The sequence below is a fragment of the Chelon labrosus genome (assembly GCF_963514085.1).
Source record: "Chelon labrosus genome assembly, chromosome: 4".
Classification (NCBI taxonomy): domain Eukaryota; kingdom Metazoa; phylum Chordata; class Actinopteri; order Mugiliformes; family Mugilidae; genus Chelon; species Chelon labrosus.
Window position 1 is genome coordinate 7,191,818 of NC_140340.1, and position 23,481 is coordinate 7,215,298.

Sequence of the window (23,481 nt, forward strand, 5' to 3'; positions counted from 1 at the left end):
AGTTATAGATTTTCTACCTTAAAACTAATAATAAATAATACCAAAAATAGTTTAACCTGAAGTTTGAGGTAGACGAATATAAATTTACCAATACAGTTCTGTTTATTTCGTCAAAAGTTTAAGGAAAATAGGTAAATAAATAAAAAGATTCTCTTTATATATTATTCTAGATACTCGCATTGTACTTTTTTGTGGTAAAGTTGTGTACACCACAATTGGGAAGACATAATTTGATTGATATTGTACTTCCTCTTTTTTTTTTCATCTGTAGTGAATACTAAAATATATTTTAATGAACGTAGTTTTATGCAGTTACCACATGAGAATCGACCGTTACTTAGCCTGCCAGACGGAACTCGGGGCTCAAATCCCTCGCGGGTAGTCACAACCAATCAAATCAGTTTAGGGTTAATGCACATGCGCAGTGTACGTTGAACCGACAGTTGACATGGAATGATAGGACTTTGCCGGATTTTAGCCTGATAACGTGCTTAGCTAGCTTCGAAGTTAAACAAATGGTGGCAGTTTAAAGGGGAAAGTTAATAACCAAAACACAGCATTTGATTTTATCCTCCCGTAGAATACACACAGGTAAGAGCGTTTTCATACTTTGGCGAGGGTAACGTGAGCAGAGCCGACCCGGCAGCTAACACATTATGGAAACTCGTTAGCTTGATGACACATAGCAACGGTACAGTCACAGCCACAGTGTTGGCGTTGTAAGGTTCATGTTGTTGGTTTTGTCGGAAGCGAGGCGGTATAATAATGTACGTATCCCGAGGGCCAACTAGCTGTTTAGCTCGTTTATTAAAACTACATCACCATGTAGCTGCTAGACGATGCAGCGGACGAAAGGTCACTCAGGTTAGCTTCATTCTACTCCTTATTATTTACAGTGCACTGAAACTGTTTGAGCATTGTAATGTTGACTTGTGCCAAGGAGTGACTAGTTTGTCAATACACCAGTGTGTTACACTTAAAGGCTAAATATAGCGTCTGCTTTTGAGTGAGATCATTAAAGTCAAGGTGTTGATTCACGTGTCAGAGCTCAGGATCAGATCTAGTCATCAGTTGGCTGTTATTAGGGTCGGCCATTAGAAATGATCGCTGCAACTGTACAGCTGTGCAAATCTCATAAAACTGAATGTAACAATATCACAGAAATGACCTGTTATCTTTGAGAAATTCTGTTGTATGAAGTGCTTGGAAAAGGACAATACATTCATGCAGCTTTAAGAAGCTATGTGTAATTGAGTTTGAACCCACCACAAGTAGGACAATTCACATAATAGCTATAATGAATATTCCTAAATCAGCTAAGCCAAAATCAATCATCTTTATTGGCCTTGTGCGCAGTTTGCCGGGGGTTCAGGTGCTTAGTCAAGGCAGCTCAGGCGTGGACGTAGTGGGTATCGCACCAGTTACTTCACGGTCCCAAAGCAGCTTTGAATGTTGCTGCTGACATGTAATTCATGTGATGCAGTTCTACCTTGAATCTGCCTGTGTAGGTATTGTTACCTTCCTACTGGCTGTCTCTTACGACAGATAAGGCTGTTGTAAAAAAAGAGGAACTGCCTCGATGATCATGCTGCTGACAGTCTCCTTGTTATTTGCATTGTAAAAATAAACCCTGGTGCAGGCTCTTTTATTCAAATACAAACAGGAGTTGGTTTGTATTTTATTTTAAACCCAAATATGCTTATTTAATTTGTGGTTGGGGAAAAAAAAAAAAAAAAAAGTCACAGTGGGAAACTTATCCACATATGAGATGTGATCATGGCAGCTGAATGTCCCTTAAGATCTGGATCCGGATCTGAGCTCTGCTGGATGTGACAGGTCGTATATGTTAGTGGTCCTTCTAAGTTCTCTCTTAAAAAATATTATTCTGCTTATTCGATTTTTGATTAGAAACCGTCTAAGTTCCATTATTTTATTATTCTTCACTGGGTGTATTGGTATTCTGGGCTTTTTATACTGTCTCCTACATGTATGTCTGAAAGTGCTGGTTGCGATGGAGATGTCAATTTCCCTGCGGGAACCTCCCAAAGGGATCAATAAAGTCGTCTATCTATCTATCTATCTATCTAATTCATAAACTAATATACTTCAGCGTCGTCAGATTACAGCTTCAGATTTGTAACGTGTTTACTTTCATCTGACCGTGTTAGGATTGTGTAAAAGTCTGCAGGAGCCGCAGATTAAGGGGAGTCACGTTAGAGATCACTGGTCAGTTTGGGAGTTGTTGTAGATGTAGTGATAGTGGAAGCTGTTTCATGCCGATAAGCTTTCGTTCGTTGAGGCTTGTAGGGAAGTTGAGTGAATGGGTGGGCATTTTAATTTGGATTTTCAAGTTTGGTTAATCCAGCTTTGCAACATTTGGTAAAGTCAGAATGACTCATGTAGTTGATGACGTAAGCAGATCTTTCCTGATGAACATCATATTGAAACTGTTATTCATTATCGTTAAGGGCATCATGTGGCTTCATTTTGATTCGAGTTTTATCTGCTGGGAAAATTGGTCAGAATCTGAATGTCTGTTATCACCACCACGTACACGGTTGTTCATGCAGTTCGACAAGTTTAGTTCTGATAGTAGACTTACACAATCCAGGGTTGTAATCCAGACCACAAAAGGACCAGTACAGCACATAGCAGCATGTGAGACATGACACAGACAAGAGACATGGCAACTAAATGAAAGCATGTTTGAGGCATTTGCATTAGTGTTTTTAGTAAGATTGATCGCTTATCAGTTAAATTTTCTAAACACAAACGGACATTTGGAAAAACAGAAAAATGGATTCAAATATCCAATTTTTAATTTTTTTCCAACCTTGACAAATTAAAAAAAATTGGATTTTTAAACTGTTTTTCCAATTTTCTGTTTTCATTCAGAGGATCAGAAATTTAGAAAATTACAAAATTGTGTAAAAATTGGCGTCTGGGCTCCAATTATTCAATACCGCAGTGATATTCTCTCCCCCGTTCCACGTAGTTCTATGACGTTGCGCCGGTTGTGAGAATTGACCTTTGGCTAAGCCCCGCCCTAGAATGTAGATTGACCAATCACAGCCAAGAGAGCTCCCACAGGGGTCTGACACTTTTTCCACAGCGCTCCATTGACTTTAACGCAGGCGTCTCATATTTTCGGTCTCGGCAGGCTATACTGTCGGTATATATCCAGCATCCAGGGTATGGATAAGCCCAATGATGTGCTCGCAAAACCCTGTGGAGCTAACCAAAACATCACCGTTACAGCTTAAGTTGCATAGTTGTTGATACGCTAGCACACGCTGAAGAAATACAACGTTATACGTGCGTAACGTTAGTCCGTTTGCTTCGTAGTAACGATTATAGAAGTGAATAGAGACGTACCCAGCTTTGCATGAACAGTGTTGCTCCTTGATGTTGATACCAGAGCCTTATAGATAACCAGAAAACCACAGCCCAGAAGAGAATGTCGGACGTAGCAACAGTAACTAAGGGGGGCGGGGCTTAGCCAAAGGTCAATTGGTTGGCTACTGGCTAGTTATCGTGGGTGTGTCTGGGTGTGTTTAGGCGGGCGTTCAAGAAGACTCGGGGCAGTCATGTCGACGCTGGAGAATATAATCCGAAATCTTGTTGAGAATGTAGGTTATACTTGCGGTCAAGTGCAAAACTTCTTACAGACGACGAACTTTGGACTGAACAGGGGGGGCAAGCATCTCGTCATTGTACAAGTTTTGCATGGATCGTAACATACACAGGCTTGATTATGCAAGACTAGGAAGGGACAAATCAACTTGTTTTGCACTTGCCCGCAAGTATAACCTTCATTCTCAACAAGATTTCGGATTATATTCTCGTAGTTATGCAGCGTCGACATGACTGCCCCGAGTCTTCTTGAACGCCCGCCTAAACACACCCAGACACACCCACGATAACTAGCCAGTAGCCAACCAATTGACCTTTGGCTAAGCCCCGCCCCCCTTAGTTACTGTTGCTACGTCCGACATTCTCTTCTGGGCTGTGGTTTTCTGGTTATCTATAAGGCTCTGGTATCAATATCAAGGAGCAACACTGTTCATGCAAAGCTGGGTACGTCTCTATTCACTTCTATAATCGTTATTACGAAGCAAACGGACTAACGTTACGCACGTATAACGTTGTATTTCTTCAGCGTGTGCTAGCGTATCAACAACTATGCAACTTAAGCTGTAACGGTGATGTTTTGGTTAGCTCCACAGGGTTTTGCGAGCACATCATTGGGCTTATCCATACCCTGGATGCTGGATATATACCGACAGTATAGCCTGCCGAGACCGAAAATATGAGACGCCTGCGTTAAAGTCAATGGAGCGCTGTGGAAAAAGTGTCGGACCCCTGTGGGAGCTCTCTTGGCTGTGATTGGTCAATCTACATTCTAGGGCGGGGCTTAGCCAAAGGTCAATTCTCACAACCGGCGGCGCAACGTCATAGAACTACGTGGAACGAGGGAGAGAATATCTCTGCGGTATTGAATAATTGGAGCCCAGACGCCAATTTTTTACACAATTTTGTAATTTTCTAAATTTCTGATCCTCTGAATGAAAACAGAAAATTGGAAAAACAGTTTAAAAATCCAATTTTTTTAAATTTGTCAAGGTGGGAAAAAAAAATGAAAAATTGGATATTTGAATCCATTTTTTCAGTTTTTCCAAATGTCCGTTTGTGTTTAGAAAATTGAACTGATAAGCATTACACGGACCCGACCTGGCCTCCAAAAATTCACTAGATCCTAAACTGATCCAAGTATCTGTGGGATGATCCACAGAGGTCCCTCCCCTCAGACCATAGGACCCAAAGGTCCTACAACATGTTTTGGAGGCACAAGGTAGACCTACGCAATATATTAGAAAGGTGGTCATAATATTATGCCTGATCGGCGTACATTGCACTTACTCACAAGACACTGGTTGTTAAAAACGAGTGATAAAAAGCTCTAAGTGCAGCAGAATTGTAAATCTATAAGAATGCAGCAAGATTGGGGGAAAAAATCTTTACAAGACTTTACAAATCAAAAAAACAGAAAATGCAAATTATGCCGTCTACAGCTTTATTACTTATTTAGAAAACAGATCATCAGGCAAATCAGCAAGATGAAGTCTTAATTTTGATTCTTGCTCCAGTGTAGTAAGTAGCAAGTAAGGATATATTTTAAGAGGTGTTGTCTTTATGTGCTGTGGCAGCTGTACACGGTATTACCACGTTTGTACGGTGCCAGAAATCGTGTTAAACTTCTTTTTCCATCTGGGTTTTCTGGTGTGTTTGGTAACCGTGCCTGCTGACTGCGGCCACATGAGAACACATGACAAATAGGTCACGGTCAGAGATGCAGAAAATCAAAGTGCGCTGTGTGACCCAGTAATCCGTAGCAGTCGGCCGGCCCGGCGGCCAGATCCTGCCCCCGAGACAGTTTCACAAGGTGGCTCACGTGAAACACGAGAATTAATTCTTTAAAATAAAATTTATTTCAATCCAGCCCCTAGTTTTTAGTTTTCAGGTGCAAAAACAAACAGAACATTTAGGGAGCTGCCTCCACAATCTTTCTTTCTAAACCTACAACAAAACAACATTTCTTTAAGAGGTGTGGAGGTTTTATTTTCTTTGAGTAGTTTACACGAGGCTGTTTCCCCTCGTCGGCTGTGTGGAAAGTTACCTTCACCCAGGAATACAAACACAGACTCGTGCTGCTAACAGTGCAGAGCTTTGGTTGCATAAGGGAGAGCAGAGGGAAACTAGAGAGGCTCAGTTTCAGATGCAAAAAAAAAACACACAAACTCACCATCTCAGAGCCACATATGCAGTATATTTACCACAGGGGGCCTCCGTTTACAGTGATGCTTAAAAGTTTTTGCATCCTTCGGGATTTAACTACATTTCTGACTCAAAATGACTCAAAACATCATCAGATCCTGATCCAGTAGACAAAGGGAACTCTATCAAACACATGAAACGGAAATATGACATTATATCTATGGTCAATTTAAAGGGGAACTCCGGCGCAAAATGAACCTGGGGTTAATAACACATGTGTACCGAGTTCGACCGTTCTCTGGTATTTGTTTTCATGTATTTGTTTTGTTAGTCAAATGTGACCAGTTTTCTTGCAAACCGCTATTTAGCGTATAACGCTAGCCTTCGGGGCACACCTACACATGAAAAGAAATCGCTATTTCTATACCACTAACAAGGCTCACAATATCACCACACTTACATTGTAGCATAACTAGGGTCTCTACATGTAAACCGAAGCATTGAGAACTTTGCAAGTATACAGGCAGTTTATTAAAAAAGGAATACAGTACCGTTCGCGTCCGGCTCGCTTATCCAGGCGGGCGCCATCTTGGGGAAACTGAACTGTCTGTTGCCGGAAAAGAGCACTGAACGAAGAGAGTTCAGTTTCCCCAAGATGGCGCCCGCCTGGATAAGTGAGCCGGACGCGAACGGTACTGTATTCCTTTTTTAATAAACTGCCTAAGGCTAGCGTCATACGCTAATTAGCGGTTTGCAAGAAAACTGGTCACATTTGACTAACAAAACAAATGCATGAAAACAAATACCAGAGAACGGTCGAACTCGGTACACATGTGTTATTAACCCCAGGTTCATTTTGCGCCGGAGTTCCCCTTTAATGTCTGCCAGACATTTAAAAAAAAAAAAAAAAAAAAAAAAAAAACGTTTGACAGAATGTTCATTGTGCTTTATCAAGTCTTCCTTTCACAACACGCTGTGGCTCTTTGTGGACTCAGGAGAACGATTATTTCTGTATCAAAGTCTTATAAAGTGACACGTTTTTCACTTTCTAAGTTCAGATAGGATTTTAGCATATCAACAGTTCCCAGCCTCCGTGTCATATTTTTTTTTTTTTTCACAGTGTGCCAAAATGTTTTCCAGTTGATGACAGGTGCAGGGTTCCCACGCGTCCTGGAAAACCTGGAAAATGATTGACCAGTTTTCCAGTCATGGAAAACATATGGAAAATGAGGGGGGAAAAAAAAAAAGGTCAAATGTCCTGGAAATTTATTACGTTATCCTGGAAAATTATTTATCCTCCCCCTGCCTTGTGAGCGAATGCAAACGGGTTAAAAGTTATGCACATGCAAGAGAAGACAAGAGAGTCTTTATTGTCATTATAGGTTAAAAGTTATGCACTTTCTGTTTTTAAATCCCACCTAAAGACCCACCTCTTCTCCTTGGCTTTTAAGACCTAGTAGGAAGTTGACTTCATTTATTTTATTTTAAGGATTTTACTGTGTGTTATTTGTTATCTCTTTTATCTCATTGGCTTTATTTTTGTTTTACCATACTTTACCTTTATTGTATTTTACTGTGAAGCACTTTGGAAACCTTGTGTTTGTTTAAATTGTGCTATATAAATAAAATTGGATTGGATTGGATTATGCTGGATAATGAAATATTTGTTGGACCCGTGGCTTACATATAATAGAATAATAAATAGAATAAAATAGGGGTACATGTTAAATAAAAAGTATTGCATATTAAGGCACACATTAAATAAAAATAGGACAAAATTATTTACACAGGTGTGGATATAGGGTGGCTGGGGATGAGAAAATAAAGTGCAGTGTGTGTGTGTGTGTGTGTTAAACAACAAAGAATGGGCAGTAATAGACAGTTTCAAATGTTATTTTTTATATTATTTATATTATTTTTCACAGATAAAGTCACAACTGTAGAAAAAACAAAACAAAAAAAAGAACATTTCCAAAGAATGAGCGGGACAGGGGACTGTATTAGTGTAGGACATGATAACTTGTCTCCGTAGCAGCTGAAAATGTCCTGGAAAAGTCCTGGAAAATAATTTCAGGTTAGGCGTGGGAACCCTGAGGTGTGTGTGTACTGACGGCAGGCCAGTTTAGCACCTGGTTCTCTTTTACTCAACTCAACTTTATTTATAAAGCCCTTTAAAACAGCTGTGGCTGACACAAAGTGCTATACATAAAATACAACCTAAAATATAAGACATCAAACATAGACAATATAAAAGCAATAAAAACAATAATAAATGATAAACAGTATTAAAATAATAATAAAACAGAACAGAAAACAGGGTCTCATGCTGTGTTAAAGGCCAAAGAATAAAAATGGGTCTTAAGATGTGTTTTAAAAATGGACAGCGAAGGGGCTTGTCTGATGTGTAGGGGGAGATCGTTCCATAATTTAGGACCGGCAACAGAAAAGGCTCTATCCCCTCTGAGCCTCCGTTTGGCCCTTGGTACCTCCAGGAGCAGCTGATCAGCTGACCTGAGGCACCGGGCAGGAGTGTAAGGATGGAGCAGCTCAGAGAGGTAAGGCGGGGCGAGACCATTTAAAGATTTAAAAACAAATAAAAGAATCTTAAAATGGACTCTAAAATGCACAGGCAGCCAATGGAGAGAGGCTAAAATGGGAGCGGAGCCGCGCTCAGAGTGTGTCTTGGTCTTATCTTGGAGAAAAAAAAGCAATGATTTTCCTGTAAAGTACATAAATTGAATGGCAGCGTGTGTTGCTCCAAAAACAGCCGCTGGGTTTTAAACAGCTCTCTGATGACAAGCTGCGTGGTCCCGCTCCTCTTTAGACCAGAGGATGCAGCATCTAGGATTTGCATCTACTTTGTATAATAGAGCTTTAACTTGCAGTTGAGGACCCTGAGTCCATGAATTTTTTTTTATTAATTCAAAGTGCAAACGATTGCATTCAGATTTTATTTACATTTTACACACAGGCAGACAACTTTTTGGGGAAATTGTATTTTTGTAATGTTGTTACTCAAGTTCTAAAAGAAAGTTTCACGAAACACTTTGTTCAGCGAGAGGAAGTGGCTTTGGAAACTAGCGTCTGGAAACCTTGACGCCTCAGCACGCCTTTTGCCCCATATGATCCCACAGTCATGTGCTTTCAGAAAACCTGCGTTCTCTCTGTCAGACGGCATGGTGTTATAAAATTCACTTGTTTTTACCCTCGTCTGAGGTTATAGGTTTTCGGTCATTATGTTTTCTTCTACAAGTACCACTCTGTGTCTTGAGATAAGAGGAAATATCTATGTACTGTACCCACTGTAGTGGAAGTGAAACCAGTGGTCAGCCCAAGGTTTCTTGTGTCCTGCTGACTTACCGTAATGTTGCTTAGTCATTAGTATGACTTGTGATTTTTTTTGTTCTTATGAAAGAGGGAAGTTAAAAACAAAATAGCTGTCCTGTCTTTGAATAACCTGCTAACCAGATTAGTTTCACACAGATTCCCACATTAAAGAGGAGAACTGTTATTTTTTCCTCACAAAGATCACGTTACTGTTGTTATTCTTTCTGCAGGGAGGCTGAAATTCATCCCTCAACTTCCCGGGGATCCTTCGGCTCGTCCTGATGAATGCTGCAGATGACGCCCTGGAAGGTAACTGCTCATGATAACAGAAAGAACCCAGATCACCATGTTCTCCAACATTAAACAGGGCTGCACTACTTTAATGCTAGGTCAGTGTGTGCACTCTGACAGAGCTGCTTATTGTAAATCATGTATGTAGACTCTACATACAAGCTAAGCTAGTTGATGACCGTATACAGCTGCAGCACGTCATATATTATGAAGATGAATACTCTTTATAGGCACCAAGCCATACACCGATCAGCCACAACATTAAAACCACTGACAGGAGAAGAGACAATAAAATCTGCTGGAAAACGTTTTGGACCTGGCATTCACTCATTCATGTGGATGTTACTTAAGGCTTGATTATGCTTCCGCGTAGTGATCACGCAATGGCCACGCAATGGCCACGCAGTTGCTTGGACGCAGTCGTGAGACCGTGATGGTTCTGCGTGGGGTTTACGTGTCGAAATGCAATTCAATGCCACACCGGTAGAGGGCGCTATGATTTTTTGTGACCGACCGACCGAGACTCTTGTGACGTATCTCGCCTCGTATAGTTATTTACCTTCCGGCTTTTGTCGTAGTCACAGTGTACGATGGACACCAAGACAGAGAGACTGGCGTTGGAGCTCCAAATTATGCTGCGTTGCTGTTGCGTCGCCTCGACGCGCGTCGAGGATTTTTGGGAGGTGCACGTCTGGCCCTTGCGTAGGACGCACGGGGGTCCGCAAGGACGTAATAGGTCCGCAATAGGTCCGTACGCCCCCTCGCGCTGTGTCAACGCGGAAGCATGATTTGGGCTTTAGACATGTGGCACCCACCTAGACCAGACCAGGCACCCCCACCCCATAGCAATGACACTCCTTGATGGCAGCAGGATGCAGCCTGACACAGACACACACCCAAAAACGCTTTAGGAACAACTAAAAATATAAAACATGAAGAACAGCACAAGTTGTTGACCTGGCCTCCAAATTCACTAGATCCTAAAATGATCAAGTATCTGTGGGATGATCCACAGAGGCCCCTCCCCTCAACCTATAAGACCAAAAGGCCCCGACTAACAACATCCTGTTACCAGACACCACAGGACACCCTCAGAAGGCCCATGTCCATTCTCTGATGAGCCACAACTGTTTTTGGAGGAACAGGGGAGACCTACACAGTATTAGGAAGGTGGTCATAATGTTATGGGTGTATTATAACATGCACAGGACAGACACTTTTTGGGGTTTAGTGATGTGGAGTGATGCAGTTGTCATTTAGTCTTTAGGCGTAGGTTTAAGCGCTCGTCTCAGTCAGTGTGAGTAAAGGGCAGGTCTCATGCTTCATTGACATCCTCCTGCACACGTGCGGTTTGTGAGCTGTCCCTACTTCTCTTTATCGGCTTAATTTTTAGAAACAAGATGTCAGAGCGTTGTTGTGACATCTTACAAAAAAAAAAAAAAAAAAAATGAAGACTGAGTCATATAAAAGCAGAGACTTGTGTTAGGCAAGAGTGGACTTTGAGACCAGCAGTGAGTTGGAGATGAAAGAAGGAAAGAACGAAAAGTCCAGTCTCAGTGAGTAGTTTATTCATTCCATTCATAGGCATACTACTTTGAATAATTATAGATCTGTCGGGAATGCTAAACCATAATTATGGGCCTGGGCTAGTTTCCGTGTGTTTTTTTTTTTATATATCCTGCACTTTTGTTTGTCTTTTCATAAAACATGTTAGTGGGTCTCTCACATGCTATGGTTGACCGAGCAAATACAATTTAAAGTCTTAAACTAAATCACTGGTGTAGTACTTCAGACACTGAATTGTTTTTAGCTTATCAGCACTGAGGAATACTGTTCTTTTATTACATTTGAGAAGAGACTGACAGGTTATTCAATGAAGTTGTAAATATTTTAATCTTATCTAATTTATTAAAAATCAGAGTAATGTTGTGATAAAGTAAATGCTGTGAGTTCATTTTATTTACGACTGGTTTAAGACCAACTTGCGCAACTAAAAAAAAACTTTTGTTTTTGTTTTTTAATCAGACTTGAAGTCAAGAGTTTGATTTAGGATTTGTTTTGAAAAGCATCTGGTGACAAAAGTACTGATGGCTTATTCAAAACTCTAGCCACATTTTCTTATTTTATTAGGGTGAAATGTTTGGGCTCGTAGCCTTCATTAGGGTCATTATTAACAAAACTGTACAATGCATTTGGAGCCAAACTTTTATTAATATGGCGCATGGCTTAGTAGTAGTGATTGTGCCACGTCTCCAACTTTCAGCAATAAACTTGAGGGGAAATATAAAGATGACCTTGCAATGATAAGGTTGAAAACAAACTATAACCGACACAGCGATCGTGTTCATAACACAAAGGCATCTGTTGGCTCTTCCAGCTACAACTACTTTGTTATGCACAAGCTACAAAAGTTCCAAAATGGCAGAGCATGGTCAATTAATTTCACGCCACATATTGCTCTTTTACGTGAACAGCATTAGTCCGTCTCTTCTCTGATCACTAACCAGAGTCCTTGTGTTTTTCTTTCTGTGGTTTTGTTAGAGGACTCCCCTCAAGAGAATGGAGTCCAGACCAACCACTACAGCTCCATCTCTCCTCCTGCCTCACCTGAGGCACAGGACGAACCCTTCTCCACGTACTTTGAGGCAAAGGTGCCAATTCCAGACAGCGTCAACCAGGTAACCCATCTTGGCACCACTGTTGCGTGTGATATGAGCAGAAAGTGTGCGTTACGCAAATGAAAACACAAGCATTAATAATACAACTCTTCTCCTTGGCTCTTCTCCATTCAGGTCTTCAGTTTCCGTAAACTCTGGGCCTTCACTGGACCAGGGTTTTTGATGAGCATTGCTTATTTGGATCCAGGGAATATCGAGTCTGACCTGCAGTCTGGAGCTAAAGCTGGGTTCAAGGTGATGAATAAGATACAGATACCCATTTTAACTCCTTCAATCCTTTTTAAAATTTTCCCCAACACTTCCCGAGCACTCAGTGTAGCTGCATATTGTATTATGTCCAAGACTTTTCTGTTTTATTCACACCATCAATAGAAATACTGAAGTGATATAGTAGCCGGCTAGTGGTTGGTAGAGAAATGCCTCTTAGCTGTGTTCCATAAACAACATATCATATATAGCAGTGGCCCCCAACCTTTTTTGCGCCACGCACCAGTTTAATGTCCGACAGTATTTTCACGGACCGGAAGGTGTAGCAGATAAAAACAAAATAAAATGATAAGACCGGCATAAAAACTGTAGTATTTTCTCTATAAAATAATAATAATAATAAACGTAAATCCACTGTGTATTCATGTGCAACTTTATTAGCAGCGTCCTCATAACGTAACACCAACAACCGACAAAATGACACGAGTAACATCGTCTCTGCCCCAACGCTCTCTGGTCGCCATGGTAACGTTAAAACATGCCTTCAAAATAAGACACACCACAAAAACTAAAAGTGCATGAAAATACTAGCTACTCGCAACAGCACTGAATCAGTGGGAGCCCTGCGCTTGTTTTGCCGCAACAAGACGGTCCCATCTTGGGGTAATGGGAGACAATGAAACCCGAAGTGTGCTGCTTATGACCAGTCTGCTTCGTAATTTTGTTTTGGTTGCTGTCACTGCAGAAAACCCTGCTTCACACAGACAAGATGTCGGAAATGGCAACAGCGTTTTCAGTGCTCTCGTGGCGATCTCGGGGTATTCTGCCATGACTTTAATCCAGAACACCGGCAGAGCTGTTGTCTCGAACAGACGTTTAAGGCCCCAGTCATTTGCGATCTCGGGACGTCTCACGTGATCTATGGTCTCGAGGCCTTGAGTCATAAACGGATATAATGGCGAGAATCCGGTCATTTTTCAAAATAAAACATCATTCAGACACAGATAATAGATGAAACGGAAATAATGGAAGTTATTTATTATTTCTGTGCGGCCCGGTACCAAATGACCCACTGACCGGTACCGGTCCGCGGCCCGGGGGTTGGGGATCACTGATATATAGGATTAGTAATGCCTGGACTTTACAGTCAATCCTCATCTTTGTGTTGTGTTAATTTTTTTAAGGCTGACATTATACTGCTGCATTCATATGTTCTGCAACTCAGCAGACACTCCCAACACAAGGTTCCTCTTGTAAAAAAGTAAATCTGAAAAATGCGTTTTAAGGACTACAGTCATTCTCATTTCCTCTCCTCTGATGGTTAGCTATGGGAACTATGACAAAGTTGCTTGTTCCAAAAGCATCTGTTTAGGAAGTGATTCTACAGATTAGTGTTGTTCTCTTAACCCTGATACATTCTCTATGTTTTTCTCTGTCTTTTTATAAAATGTTACCGTTTTATTTTGAATGTAAAATGTCCTTAGAGCTTGATATATTTCTCTAAACAAAGGCATATGATCACTTGCAATAGTCACGACGCTAATGCTGTCTTTCTTTCTCAGCTCCTATGGGTGCTCCTGGGGGCCACCATTATCGGGCTGCTGTTGCAGAGGTTGGCCGCACGCCTCGGGGTCGTCACAGGGATGCACCTGGCTGAAGTCTGCAACCGCCAGTATCCCACCGTGAGCATTCCCCACTCTTCACACATCAACACTATAACTCTATGCCTGGAGCTATATTTGAAAAATCTCTGACTTTAAACACGATTTTTATTTCATATTCCGAAGTATTGTTGACGGTCAAAGAAATAAAATTCAGCTTAATGATAATTCCAGTGATTTCTGTAATTGTTTTCTTGTTCAGGTTCCTCGGATCATCCTCTGGCTGATGGTCGAACTGGCTATTATTGGCTCAGACATGCAGGAGGTCATTGGCTGCGCCATAGCTCTCAATCTTCTCTCTGTGGGCAGGTAACAAGTTTAAAGCTTGTCCATGAACAGAGGCTGCAAATATTTTTTACAGCTTTACAGAAAGTTAAATTCTGTAACGGTGGCAAATTATTACACACAAAAAAATTGTTTTTGTCCTCAGGATCCCACTGTGGGGAGGTGTTCTCATCACCATCACAGACACGTTTGTGTTCCTGTTTTTAGACAAATATGGTATGTGATTCTTCTTTATAGATATAGAACCACTGACTCTATTAAAACCACACCCTGCTGTTTATACTTCTTTTTTTTAATTATATCTGTGTAGGTCTGAGGAAACTTGAAGCTTTCTTTGGCTTTCTCATCACTGTAATGGCTGTTAGTTTTGGTTACGAGGTAAGGCTCCCTCTCATCTCCAGTAAAATTCAAGTGTTTTGTGGCCGATTAAAACGTTTAATTCTGGGATGTCCGCTTTTAGTACGTGTTGGTGAAGCCAAACCAAGGGGAACTGCTGAAGGGGATGTTTGTACCCTACTGTTCCGGCTGCGGTCCTGTACAGCTGGAGCAGGCAGTGGGGATCGTAGGTGCTGTCATCATGCCTCACAACATCTACCTGCACTCTGCACTGGTCAAGGTTAGAAACATGTACTATTTACTGTGTGCAGACTGCTGGCTGACACTAGATTTTCCTATCCCTGCTGTATTCTAATGTCATTTTGAAAATGTCTTGATCACATCCTTGAGAGTAAAAATAACATCACTGTTTGATGTGAGTGTCGATGGCAGCTGAGCGCTTTTTTCTGTTTTCCTTCTTCAACCAGTCTCGGGACGTTGATCGCAAAAATAAGAAGGATGTAAAGGAGGCCAACAAGTACTTCTTCATCGAGTCAACAATCGCTCTCTTTATCTCCTTCCTGATCAACGTCTTCGTTGTCGCAGTCTTTGCTCAGGCCTTCTATAATAAAACCAATATGGACGTGGTGAGTACATGGACTGAACACGTGCTATGCTGAGGACTGATGGAGCTTTGGTTAGCTTTGTTTCATTGTTGTTAATTGTGCTTTTGCAGAACGCCATGTGCAATTCAACTGGCATCCCTCACACAGATCTGTTCCCTCTAGACAACAGCACACTGGAGGTGGACATTTACAAAGGGGTACGTATCAATACGACAACAATAAAACCTGTTTTTACAAGGAGACCCCTCTGACAAGGTTAACATACTCCAGCTTTATTAACCACAATGTTATAGTATAACAATAGAGCAGAGAGAAAGAGAGGTACTCTTTTAAGAAAGTTTAAAACTACTGACAGGAGAAGTAAATATCACTGTTAGCAGAATAAAAAGGCCAGTGTTTATCCATTTAAGGGACTTAGCCTTAGGGCCAACCTTGCACCTCACAACAACATTAAATTAGCCGCTTTGACATGAATTTTGCTTCGGGCTGAATTTGAGCCGAGCGCACTGCTCCTCTTGCAGCTGATTCATCTTCAGAGCTCAGTGGTGTTAATGTTTTGGCTGATCGGTGTATTTTAAGCACTGTGTTGTTGTATTATGAGTGAGGGAGAACTTTAAAAAGCTTGTTGACACACAATATGAAGGAATAACTTTGAATTCATCTTTGAACTGAACTTAATCCTCTATCTCTTTGTAAATAAATGCCATTATTATGGGATTAAACAAACAGGTGAATAGGTAGATGGATAATTAGATAACGTTCTGTTGATTTATCTGTTCAGGGAGTGGTTCTGGGCTGTTTCTTTGGCCCTGCAGCTCTTTACATCTGGGCTATAGGAATTCTGGCAGCTGGACAGAGTTCCACCATGACAGGCACTTACTCCGGGCAGTTTGTGATGGAGGTAAGGTTACCTGGTAGCTACAGGTGTAACTTTAATCTGACTTAAAAAAGAAAAGTGTATAAAACATTGTCTGCCTTTTTGTTTTCGAAGGGTTTCCTGAACCTACGGTGGTCTCGTTTTGCCCGGGTGCTCCTGACCCGCTCCATCGCCATCACGCCTACGCTGCTGGTGGCCATTTTCCAGGACGTCCAGCATCTCACAGGGATGAATGACTTCCTGAATGTGCTTCAAAGCTTGCAGGTCAGGACACGTTATTGAGAAAGCTTAAGCAGCTTGTTTGATTTGTGTGTGGTACATAACCTCATAAAATATTAACTGGGATTTCTCTCCTCATCCAACAGCTTCCATTCGCTCTGATCCCAATCCTGACTTTCACCAGCCTGACGTCCATAATGAACGACTTTGCTAACGGATTGTGAGTGCAGTAATATGATTGTGTTATAATTTACAGGATAAGTAATAATTAAACAGTGAGGCTTTCATGCTGGTCTGTTGTGTGTAAGTGTTGTATCTGAACATATACAACACAAAGCTCATCAAATAAACAAAAATACCTCAAAGTTTCTCTGACCTCTGCAGGAGAGGAAAACAGGAAATGGATGGCGCTGAGGCCACGGGACAACTGATTTAAATGCAACTCATCCCCTCAAAGTCATGAAAACAGACATTTAGACTATCTCTGAATGTCTAATCAAATATCTGTTTTCTTTAGGGTGTGGAAGATTTCAGGAGGCATCATCATCCTGGTGGTCTGTGCAATCAACATGTACTTTGTGGTCGTGTATGTGACGGCGCTGAACAGCGTGGTGTTCTACGTTTTTGCTGCTCTCCTCTCCGTGCTCTACCTGTGCTTCGTAATCTACCTGGTGAGTGACATTACTGAAACATTTTACTCGCTCTTCAGGCAAAAAAAATTCTGTTTACGGTATGTTACTGATCTTTAAGGGGAAAAAAATACAACATGCGTACATGTATACAAAGCGTCCTGAGCTGTTGTTCTGTCCTCGTTGTCTGCAGGCATGGCACTGTCTGGTTGCCTTGGGAGTTTCCTGCCTGGACTTTGGCAGCAGGGTAAGCAATCGACCTGCTGTGTTGATAGAGGAGCAGTCTGAGTACGACTCCTAGAGCTGAGCGCGACAGTAACCACCAGCATTTGTCTTTCCTCTGGGAGAGAGACCTGTACACAGCCAGGACTCCCGTGGTGTCTTGAACGCACATTTTTCTGCTAATGTGACATGTTTATTTTGTGTGGGACTGGATATCTGAGTTTGGTGCTTTTTACATTCTCATATATATATATATATATATATCTAAATACCAGCACAGCGTATTACATGCCAGCATTGAGAAAAAGGTCATAATATAATTGTAGCTGTAGCTTTATAACAAATATCTGTGTCCCAAAAAAGATTTTTCACGCTGCTTAATCTCATGTGGAAGGATCAGTTTGTCTTTGTGAAGAGGTTCACTTGCTTTAGCAAAAGACCTGATAACCGAAGGTACACCAGCGGCGCTAGTAGAAAAATTACATTACATTACATTAGTTGGTTTATTTGACCTTCACTGACATATACAAGCTGGTCACTAATCTTTCTTGAGCTAACTTTTTGTCATCTAGATTCTTCATTCTTTCATTCTCCTCTCTGAGCTGTCTTCATCTTCTCCTAAAGCCAGCTGATGTGAAGACATGTCCAGACTTAGTCCTCGTTTTATCGACGTTTTCGCTCCGTCTACCTCAGCGTATTATTCATCTTAGTGTAGCTAAACACTTTGAATCACTGTAACATAAGTATTAAGTCAATGACGCGCCCTAAAAGGCTCCAAATGATATCCAGCCCTAAGTGTGTGAAAATAACATTTGGTTACAGGTTGTTGTTTTTGTTTGAGGTGATTCCTGTCATACATATATCATGCATATTCTTCCTCTGTCACATTTGTGGAGGCCCTGTCGTCTTTTTGTTCTGCACGGCTCTAGAGTTGGACGTCCAGTCAAGTCAATGATTTTAAACGTGAGCCTTGGACTGTGAAATCATCGAACCAATCTTGAATGGGGCACGGTTACTGTGTGAAAGTTGTCATTTATAAAAGTGGTATAAGTCTGCCTTATGAACGCTCCCGCAGTTATGTGATTGAGACGCTGCTGGTACGTGAAATTCATTCCAAGCAGTGAACCTTTACCTGACTGTGGCTTCGTCCTCTGAGCCTCTTCTAGTGCCTCAATAATCAAGATGCCACAGAGAGAAAGAGAGAGTATAGTAGTTTTTTTTAGCAGAGTGTAGGAGATGTTAAATTTCCTCTTGCTGACAGAGATTTGGTAATTACTTCCTTTTTTTTTTGTTTCTTTTTACCATGACACCAAGTTTAACCTCTTTAAAACATTTGTCTTTGTAGCTTTAGGATATGTTAATGGATAAATAACTGATTTTGGAAATGTATTGTAACTGTACATGTTCTATTACAATACACATATGTTCCTAGTTTTTGAAGGAAAATAATCTCAAGCTATTAAGGCTGCTGTGCAGAGAGATGTTTTTTTTGTGTTGGATTAAATAATAATGTAGTTAGAATAATAGTTTTGACAAAGACGTTCTACAGGAGTTTATTTATATAATTATATAATCACAGATTCTTCTCTGAGGGCTTTGTAGTCTTTATAGCATTTGATTCCCTCCAGTCTGAACCCTCAGAAGAAGGAGAAGTCATTTTGTGAATTAAAGTCAGTTAATTTAAGCCCTCCCAATGTTTTACTGTCAGGGTTTCGTCCGCGGCTTTAGTTGTAAATAAGTCACAGTGTAATTCACGGTATCGACATGAATTGAAGGCAGTGGATATGAAAATGTGTTTTGTTTTGTTTTTATTCTTTATTTTCCTACTTGAACAGTTTTGGTTTTTAGTCAGGTTGTCATTTGACATATCCCTGTTCTTCTGTATCAACAATAAAATTACGTTTTACTGTAGCTTTTTAAAGTCCACCGGGCTTCAAACCGGAACCCAGGCCCAAGTCAATATCACACGGTCAATAGATATATTTCATGGAGTTTATTTAGTACCAGTGCACGACAAACACTTTTCACACGGAGAATGTAATTAAACAACAAAGACAAGTCTGCAAGTGTACAATGAACTGAGCAATCCCCAAGAAAGACGCACATATTAACAAATAACAGTTACGTAAACACAATGGAGTTCTCAGGTTCTTTCAGAAGTTACAGTATTGTCCAGTGTTCATCTTATAGAGTGGCGGGTCTCTCCGGTTTAGAGTTCTCAAATGTTTTTATAAAGTTTCTCAAGGTACCGTTTTCAGGCAGTTGTGAGTTCATACAGTGTCGTGAATACCTCTCTGGCAAAAGAAAGAAAGAAAGAAAGAAAAAAACATGTCAAACGCACACATTGCTGCTGTTACATGGAGAACTTCACTGTAGTAATGTCTACACTCATTTCTGCTGTCTGTTCATTAATCCTGGCTCACCATGTGTCCAAAATAAATGTGGATTATGGATATATGGACATTTGTTGGCGTCTTCTGTGACCTGTGTGTTTTTAACTGTTAAGAAACACGGTGATGATGAATTAAACAGAAATCAGAAGTAAAATAAAGGACTAGGGAGTTAGTTTTCTACTAGTTTTCTAATTAAAATAACATCCTCAAAATATATAAATGACTCAAAATTTTAACTGTAAAATCTGATTCCATAACCCTATAAAATAGAGCTGTGTTCACTTAACGTCACCATTACCTGTTTAATTAATCTCTAAGCATTAAAATATCAGACGGTCCTCTCTCCTGGATTAAGGCGTCAAAGCTTCGCCGTTACCTGATGGCTCGGCAGTTAAAACTGCTCTTTTTCAGGACTTTCTGGGATTAAATGAGGAAAGTTGAGATTTGGAAAGTAACACTTTGACCCAAGGTGAGCCCCCCGCCAATGGATCCGTCATGATCAAACAATCAGATTTAAATTGGGAGCAGACTGGGCTCCGATCAATCAGCACTCGGCACTGATTGTGAAGTTGTAGAGTAACTGAGAGAAAAAGAGCAGCGGCAGCACGGATGCTTTCACAAGTCGTGATCAGTGTAGTTAGTGTTTTCATGTAAGCAGAGAAAGATGAGACCATATAACTAGAACTATGTAACTTTAAATCTTTAAGTATAAAAAAAAACCTCACAAATGTCAGCAAACATCAAGTTTGTTTTATAATTCTTATCTGATGGAATCATGTTAATCTGATTTGTGATTTATGGTGATGAGTTCATTATTCACTTATTAATAAAACCTCCATGTCGCCTTTCTTTCTCTCTCACATGCAGTTGGGACTATCCCGCCACACAGACATGTACTTACTGAACGACATGGACACGGATACTGTGGAGGAGAGATGACGGCCCCGAGTGGCTGCTGAACCACTGACCCCCCGAAGCTCGGCCAGTATGTGTTCGTCTTCTCCTCTCTGTGCCTGAAGTATCTCTTCTTCTTTTTATTAATTTTTTTGAAGTGACCTTGTAGTACACCCGCAATCAGTCTCAGATGGTTTTCAAGTGTCTCCTCAGCGGCCTCGGCTTACATCACAGACAAATGCATATTCATATAATGGTTTATTATCTGGGCTCCATAAGAAGTCGGATGTGACCCGTGGCCGTGACACAATAAGCTACTAATCAGACACCGCAGTGATGGAGCAATCACAATACGACGATTATACCTAAACGCTGCTTCGTCAGTGGCAGATTGGACGTCTATATTGTCGCATATAAAGGGCTCTTATTTTATATTTTTATATATATATATTTTTTTTTAACTTCTAAACTTCTTTCTTTCCGTTTTACTGGATATGATCTTAGAGAAAAAAAAAGAGGCAAACTGGCAACTAGAAGGTACAAAAGCTAACCTGAGTGCTGTATGATTGATTCACACTGTGTTCCCGATTGTTATGTATTTGTTCAAAGTGTCATTCTATTTAATACCGGGATAATAACATTAATTTAGACTTTTTAAATTGCCATAATATATTTAATATGTAGATAACGCTTTATATAAATATATATAAGGTATTTATGTGTCATCGGTCACACCTTTTTTTTTTTTCCCCATTTTTTATATTAATAAAGAATGGCAGTTTTATGTCACTCTCACGCAAAATATTTAAGAGTATATTTTGCTCCTGTAGATGTACATCTCTGTATTTTCAGGTCTTTTTAAGCTGTTTGTAAAAAAAAAAAAAAAAAAAAGGAATCAGTAGATTCCTCCCTGCAGTGGGTTTTAGTGATGAAAAAAAAAAAAATAGCAGCAGACCTTAAGCTGCATGAATATTTGTGCGTACATTTTGCAGAACATATTTACATTCCCATTTAATTAAAACTTCCTGTCATAATCGAGCGTCGCGTTTTCAATATGAATGATAGATGGTTAGAGTGTGATCTCCTCAGTGTTTCAGGGCCCGTCATTTAACATCTCCGATTATTCTTCTTTCTTTAATTTCCTTCTTAGTTAAGCCTAGGCCAGTTTTGTTTTTTTATAATCTGTTTATTTACGTGTTTTAGAGCAAATTGTACAAGATTTAACTGGTTTTATTTGGTTTAGCTTGGCCTTTTCTCTTGGGAGCAGCAGCAGCAGCTAGGCTTCTGTTTGTTTGTTTGTTTGTTTGTTTATTTGTTTTTTTATTTAGCAATATGTGTGCCAAAGTGTGATGTGTGCAAAGCTCCCCTTTGTTTTTGGGGAATATGGCTGTAGAGTAAAGAAATTGGTGTCTGAGATTAATTAAGTGTCGGGAAATGTATCATGAGTCGCTGCATGAAGCCTGCTCCCAGGATTTACCATTTCTTCCTGGAGAATATGTTTTTGTAACTGGTGTGTCAGAGGAGTTTGACATGATATAAAGCTATAGAGAGTATAAAGATGGATGGCGCACCTGCTCCTCAAAAGTGAAGCCAAAGCAACTACAGCTCCCCCTGGTGACGGGCTGCAGTCTAGGTCATAAGCTCCACCCCCTCCATGTTAGTGGGTGGGACTTGGGCCAAAGTAAAACACTAAAAATACACGTCAAATGTTTTTTTTTCAGGGATGGTTTCTGTTGTTTTAGGTAGTTAAAATAATGTTGATGCATGTTCAAATGTCATTTTTTTTTTGTATAAGTTTCGTTTTAGTTATTTGACGCTATAGAAACAAGATGTGAGTTTTTTTTTAACACAAAGTGAGAGTTCTGTACTGCGCAGACTCTGGCTCCTAAGTCGCAAGATGGCGATGGCCGCCCATATCCCCGGGAAAATATCGTCAGCTTGGCCAACGCAAGGAAGTGGAGACGCGTTGTCCATATTTGTATAAAGTCTAAGTATAAAACATGAACAAATTTAACTGTTAAATGACAGAGACAAGTGTTGGCGTCACAACGAGTGTTATCGAGTGTGGCAAGCTTTGAACAAACTTTGATACTTGCTCATATTCTGGTGCTGCTTCATTAGCATTAGCTAGAAGACTTTTCCAGAGGATATCATACAGAGACGCTAAAGAGGAAACTATACATCGAACAGCAACATAGTCCAACTTAAAACACTTGATGATATGGTTGATCAATCATAGCTTACCCTTGACCAAATATCAAACTGCACTTGTACTGTACCATGTGTTGTAATTGCTGTGCAGAGGGCCCCAGTGCCTCGTATTCACCAATGTGCCTCTTTTATAGGATCTCGTTATTTAATAGAAACAAACCAGCACTTAAAGAAATGGGCCAAGGTGTAACTGAAAGCATCGCGTTAAGTTGTGTGATTCGTTTTTCTGGAGGAACATTGACAAAATAACATAAGTAAAGAAAAGTAAAGCTAAACAGACAGCAGCTGCTTTTATGAGTGATGTTATATGCAACATTCACTGAACAAATCCCAACACTAGCGACATGTATTTGAATGTACGACAGGCACACACATCTCAAAACGATCCCTGGGAGTGTTATAAACTTGTTTCTTGGTAGGTACAGTTTTGTTTTTTTGTTTTTTTTTGTTTTTTATAAACCCTGCTGCATCTAGTGTTGCATCTTGAAGTACTATAAAGAACAATATTTGAATTTGGGATCACCTGTCAGAGACCATGTTTTGGTTTCGTGTCCAGACAGAGGACTTGTCATTGTAAGTAGTTTCTGAATCAAAGAAGAGTGTTTTCTGCCATTTTGTCTTTAGTTTTAAATGTTCTTCTGTTACCTGTGTTTTATTTTTTAATATTGTTGAATAAAAAAAAGTTTAAATCTTTCCAAAATTGTCTTCTTTTAGTGAACACCTTAAAGAGGAACCTCATCTCTTGTTTGTACATGAAGGCGTACCTCATAAATATCTTCTACTCATTGTAAGGTGATTCTTATTGCGTGTCCCTCATAAACACACTGAGTTTGAGTTAGTTCAACTCAGCTCTTTGCGGAAATCAGTGGCT

At 40.3% G+C, this 23,481-nt stretch overlaps 1 protein-coding gene across 2 annotated transcripts; it reads left to right on the plus strand.

Moving 5' to 3' along the window:
* The first annotated feature begins 451 nt into the window (after positions 1-451).
* Positions 452-23,481, plus strand: LOC311487322 (natural resistance-associated macrophage protein 2-like). 2 transcript variants are annotated; one of them, XM_084543563.1, is made up of 17 exons: positions 452-591; positions 9,333-9,411; positions 11,935-12,071; positions 12,186-12,305; positions 13,841-13,960; positions 14,142-14,248; positions 14,370-14,440; positions 14,535-14,602; positions 14,685-14,840; positions 15,028-15,186; positions 15,276-15,362; positions 15,947-16,066; positions 16,157-16,306; positions 16,408-16,481; positions 16,779-16,932; positions 17,084-17,137; positions 20,373-23,481. In XM_084543563.1, the coding sequence occupies exons 2-17, from the start codon at positions 9,384-9,386 to the stop codon at positions 20,442-20,444; spliced, it is 1,677 nt and encodes a 558-aa protein (XP_084399689.1). In that variant the 5' UTR covers positions 452-591; positions 9,333-9,383; the 3' UTR covers positions 20,445-23,481. The 2 variants fall into 2 exon arrangements, with proteins under 2 accessions (XP_084399689.1, XP_084399688.1); XM_084543562.1 differs by lacking the exons at positions 452-591; positions 9,333-9,411 and adding an exon at positions 10,871-10,949.

Coding starts and splice junctions, on each gene's coding strand:
- LOC311487322 (XM_084543562.1), top strand. CDS start 10,916: ATGAAAGAAGGAAAGAACGAAAAGTCCAGTCTCA. Junction 14,441..14,534: donor CCTGTTTTTAGACAAATATG/GTATGTGATTCT, acceptor ATATCTGTGTAG/GTCTGAGGAAACTTGAAGCT. Junction 15,363..15,946: donor AGGTGGACATTTACAAAGGG/GTACGTATCAAT, acceptor TTATCTGTTCAG/GGAGTGGTTCTGGGCTGTTT.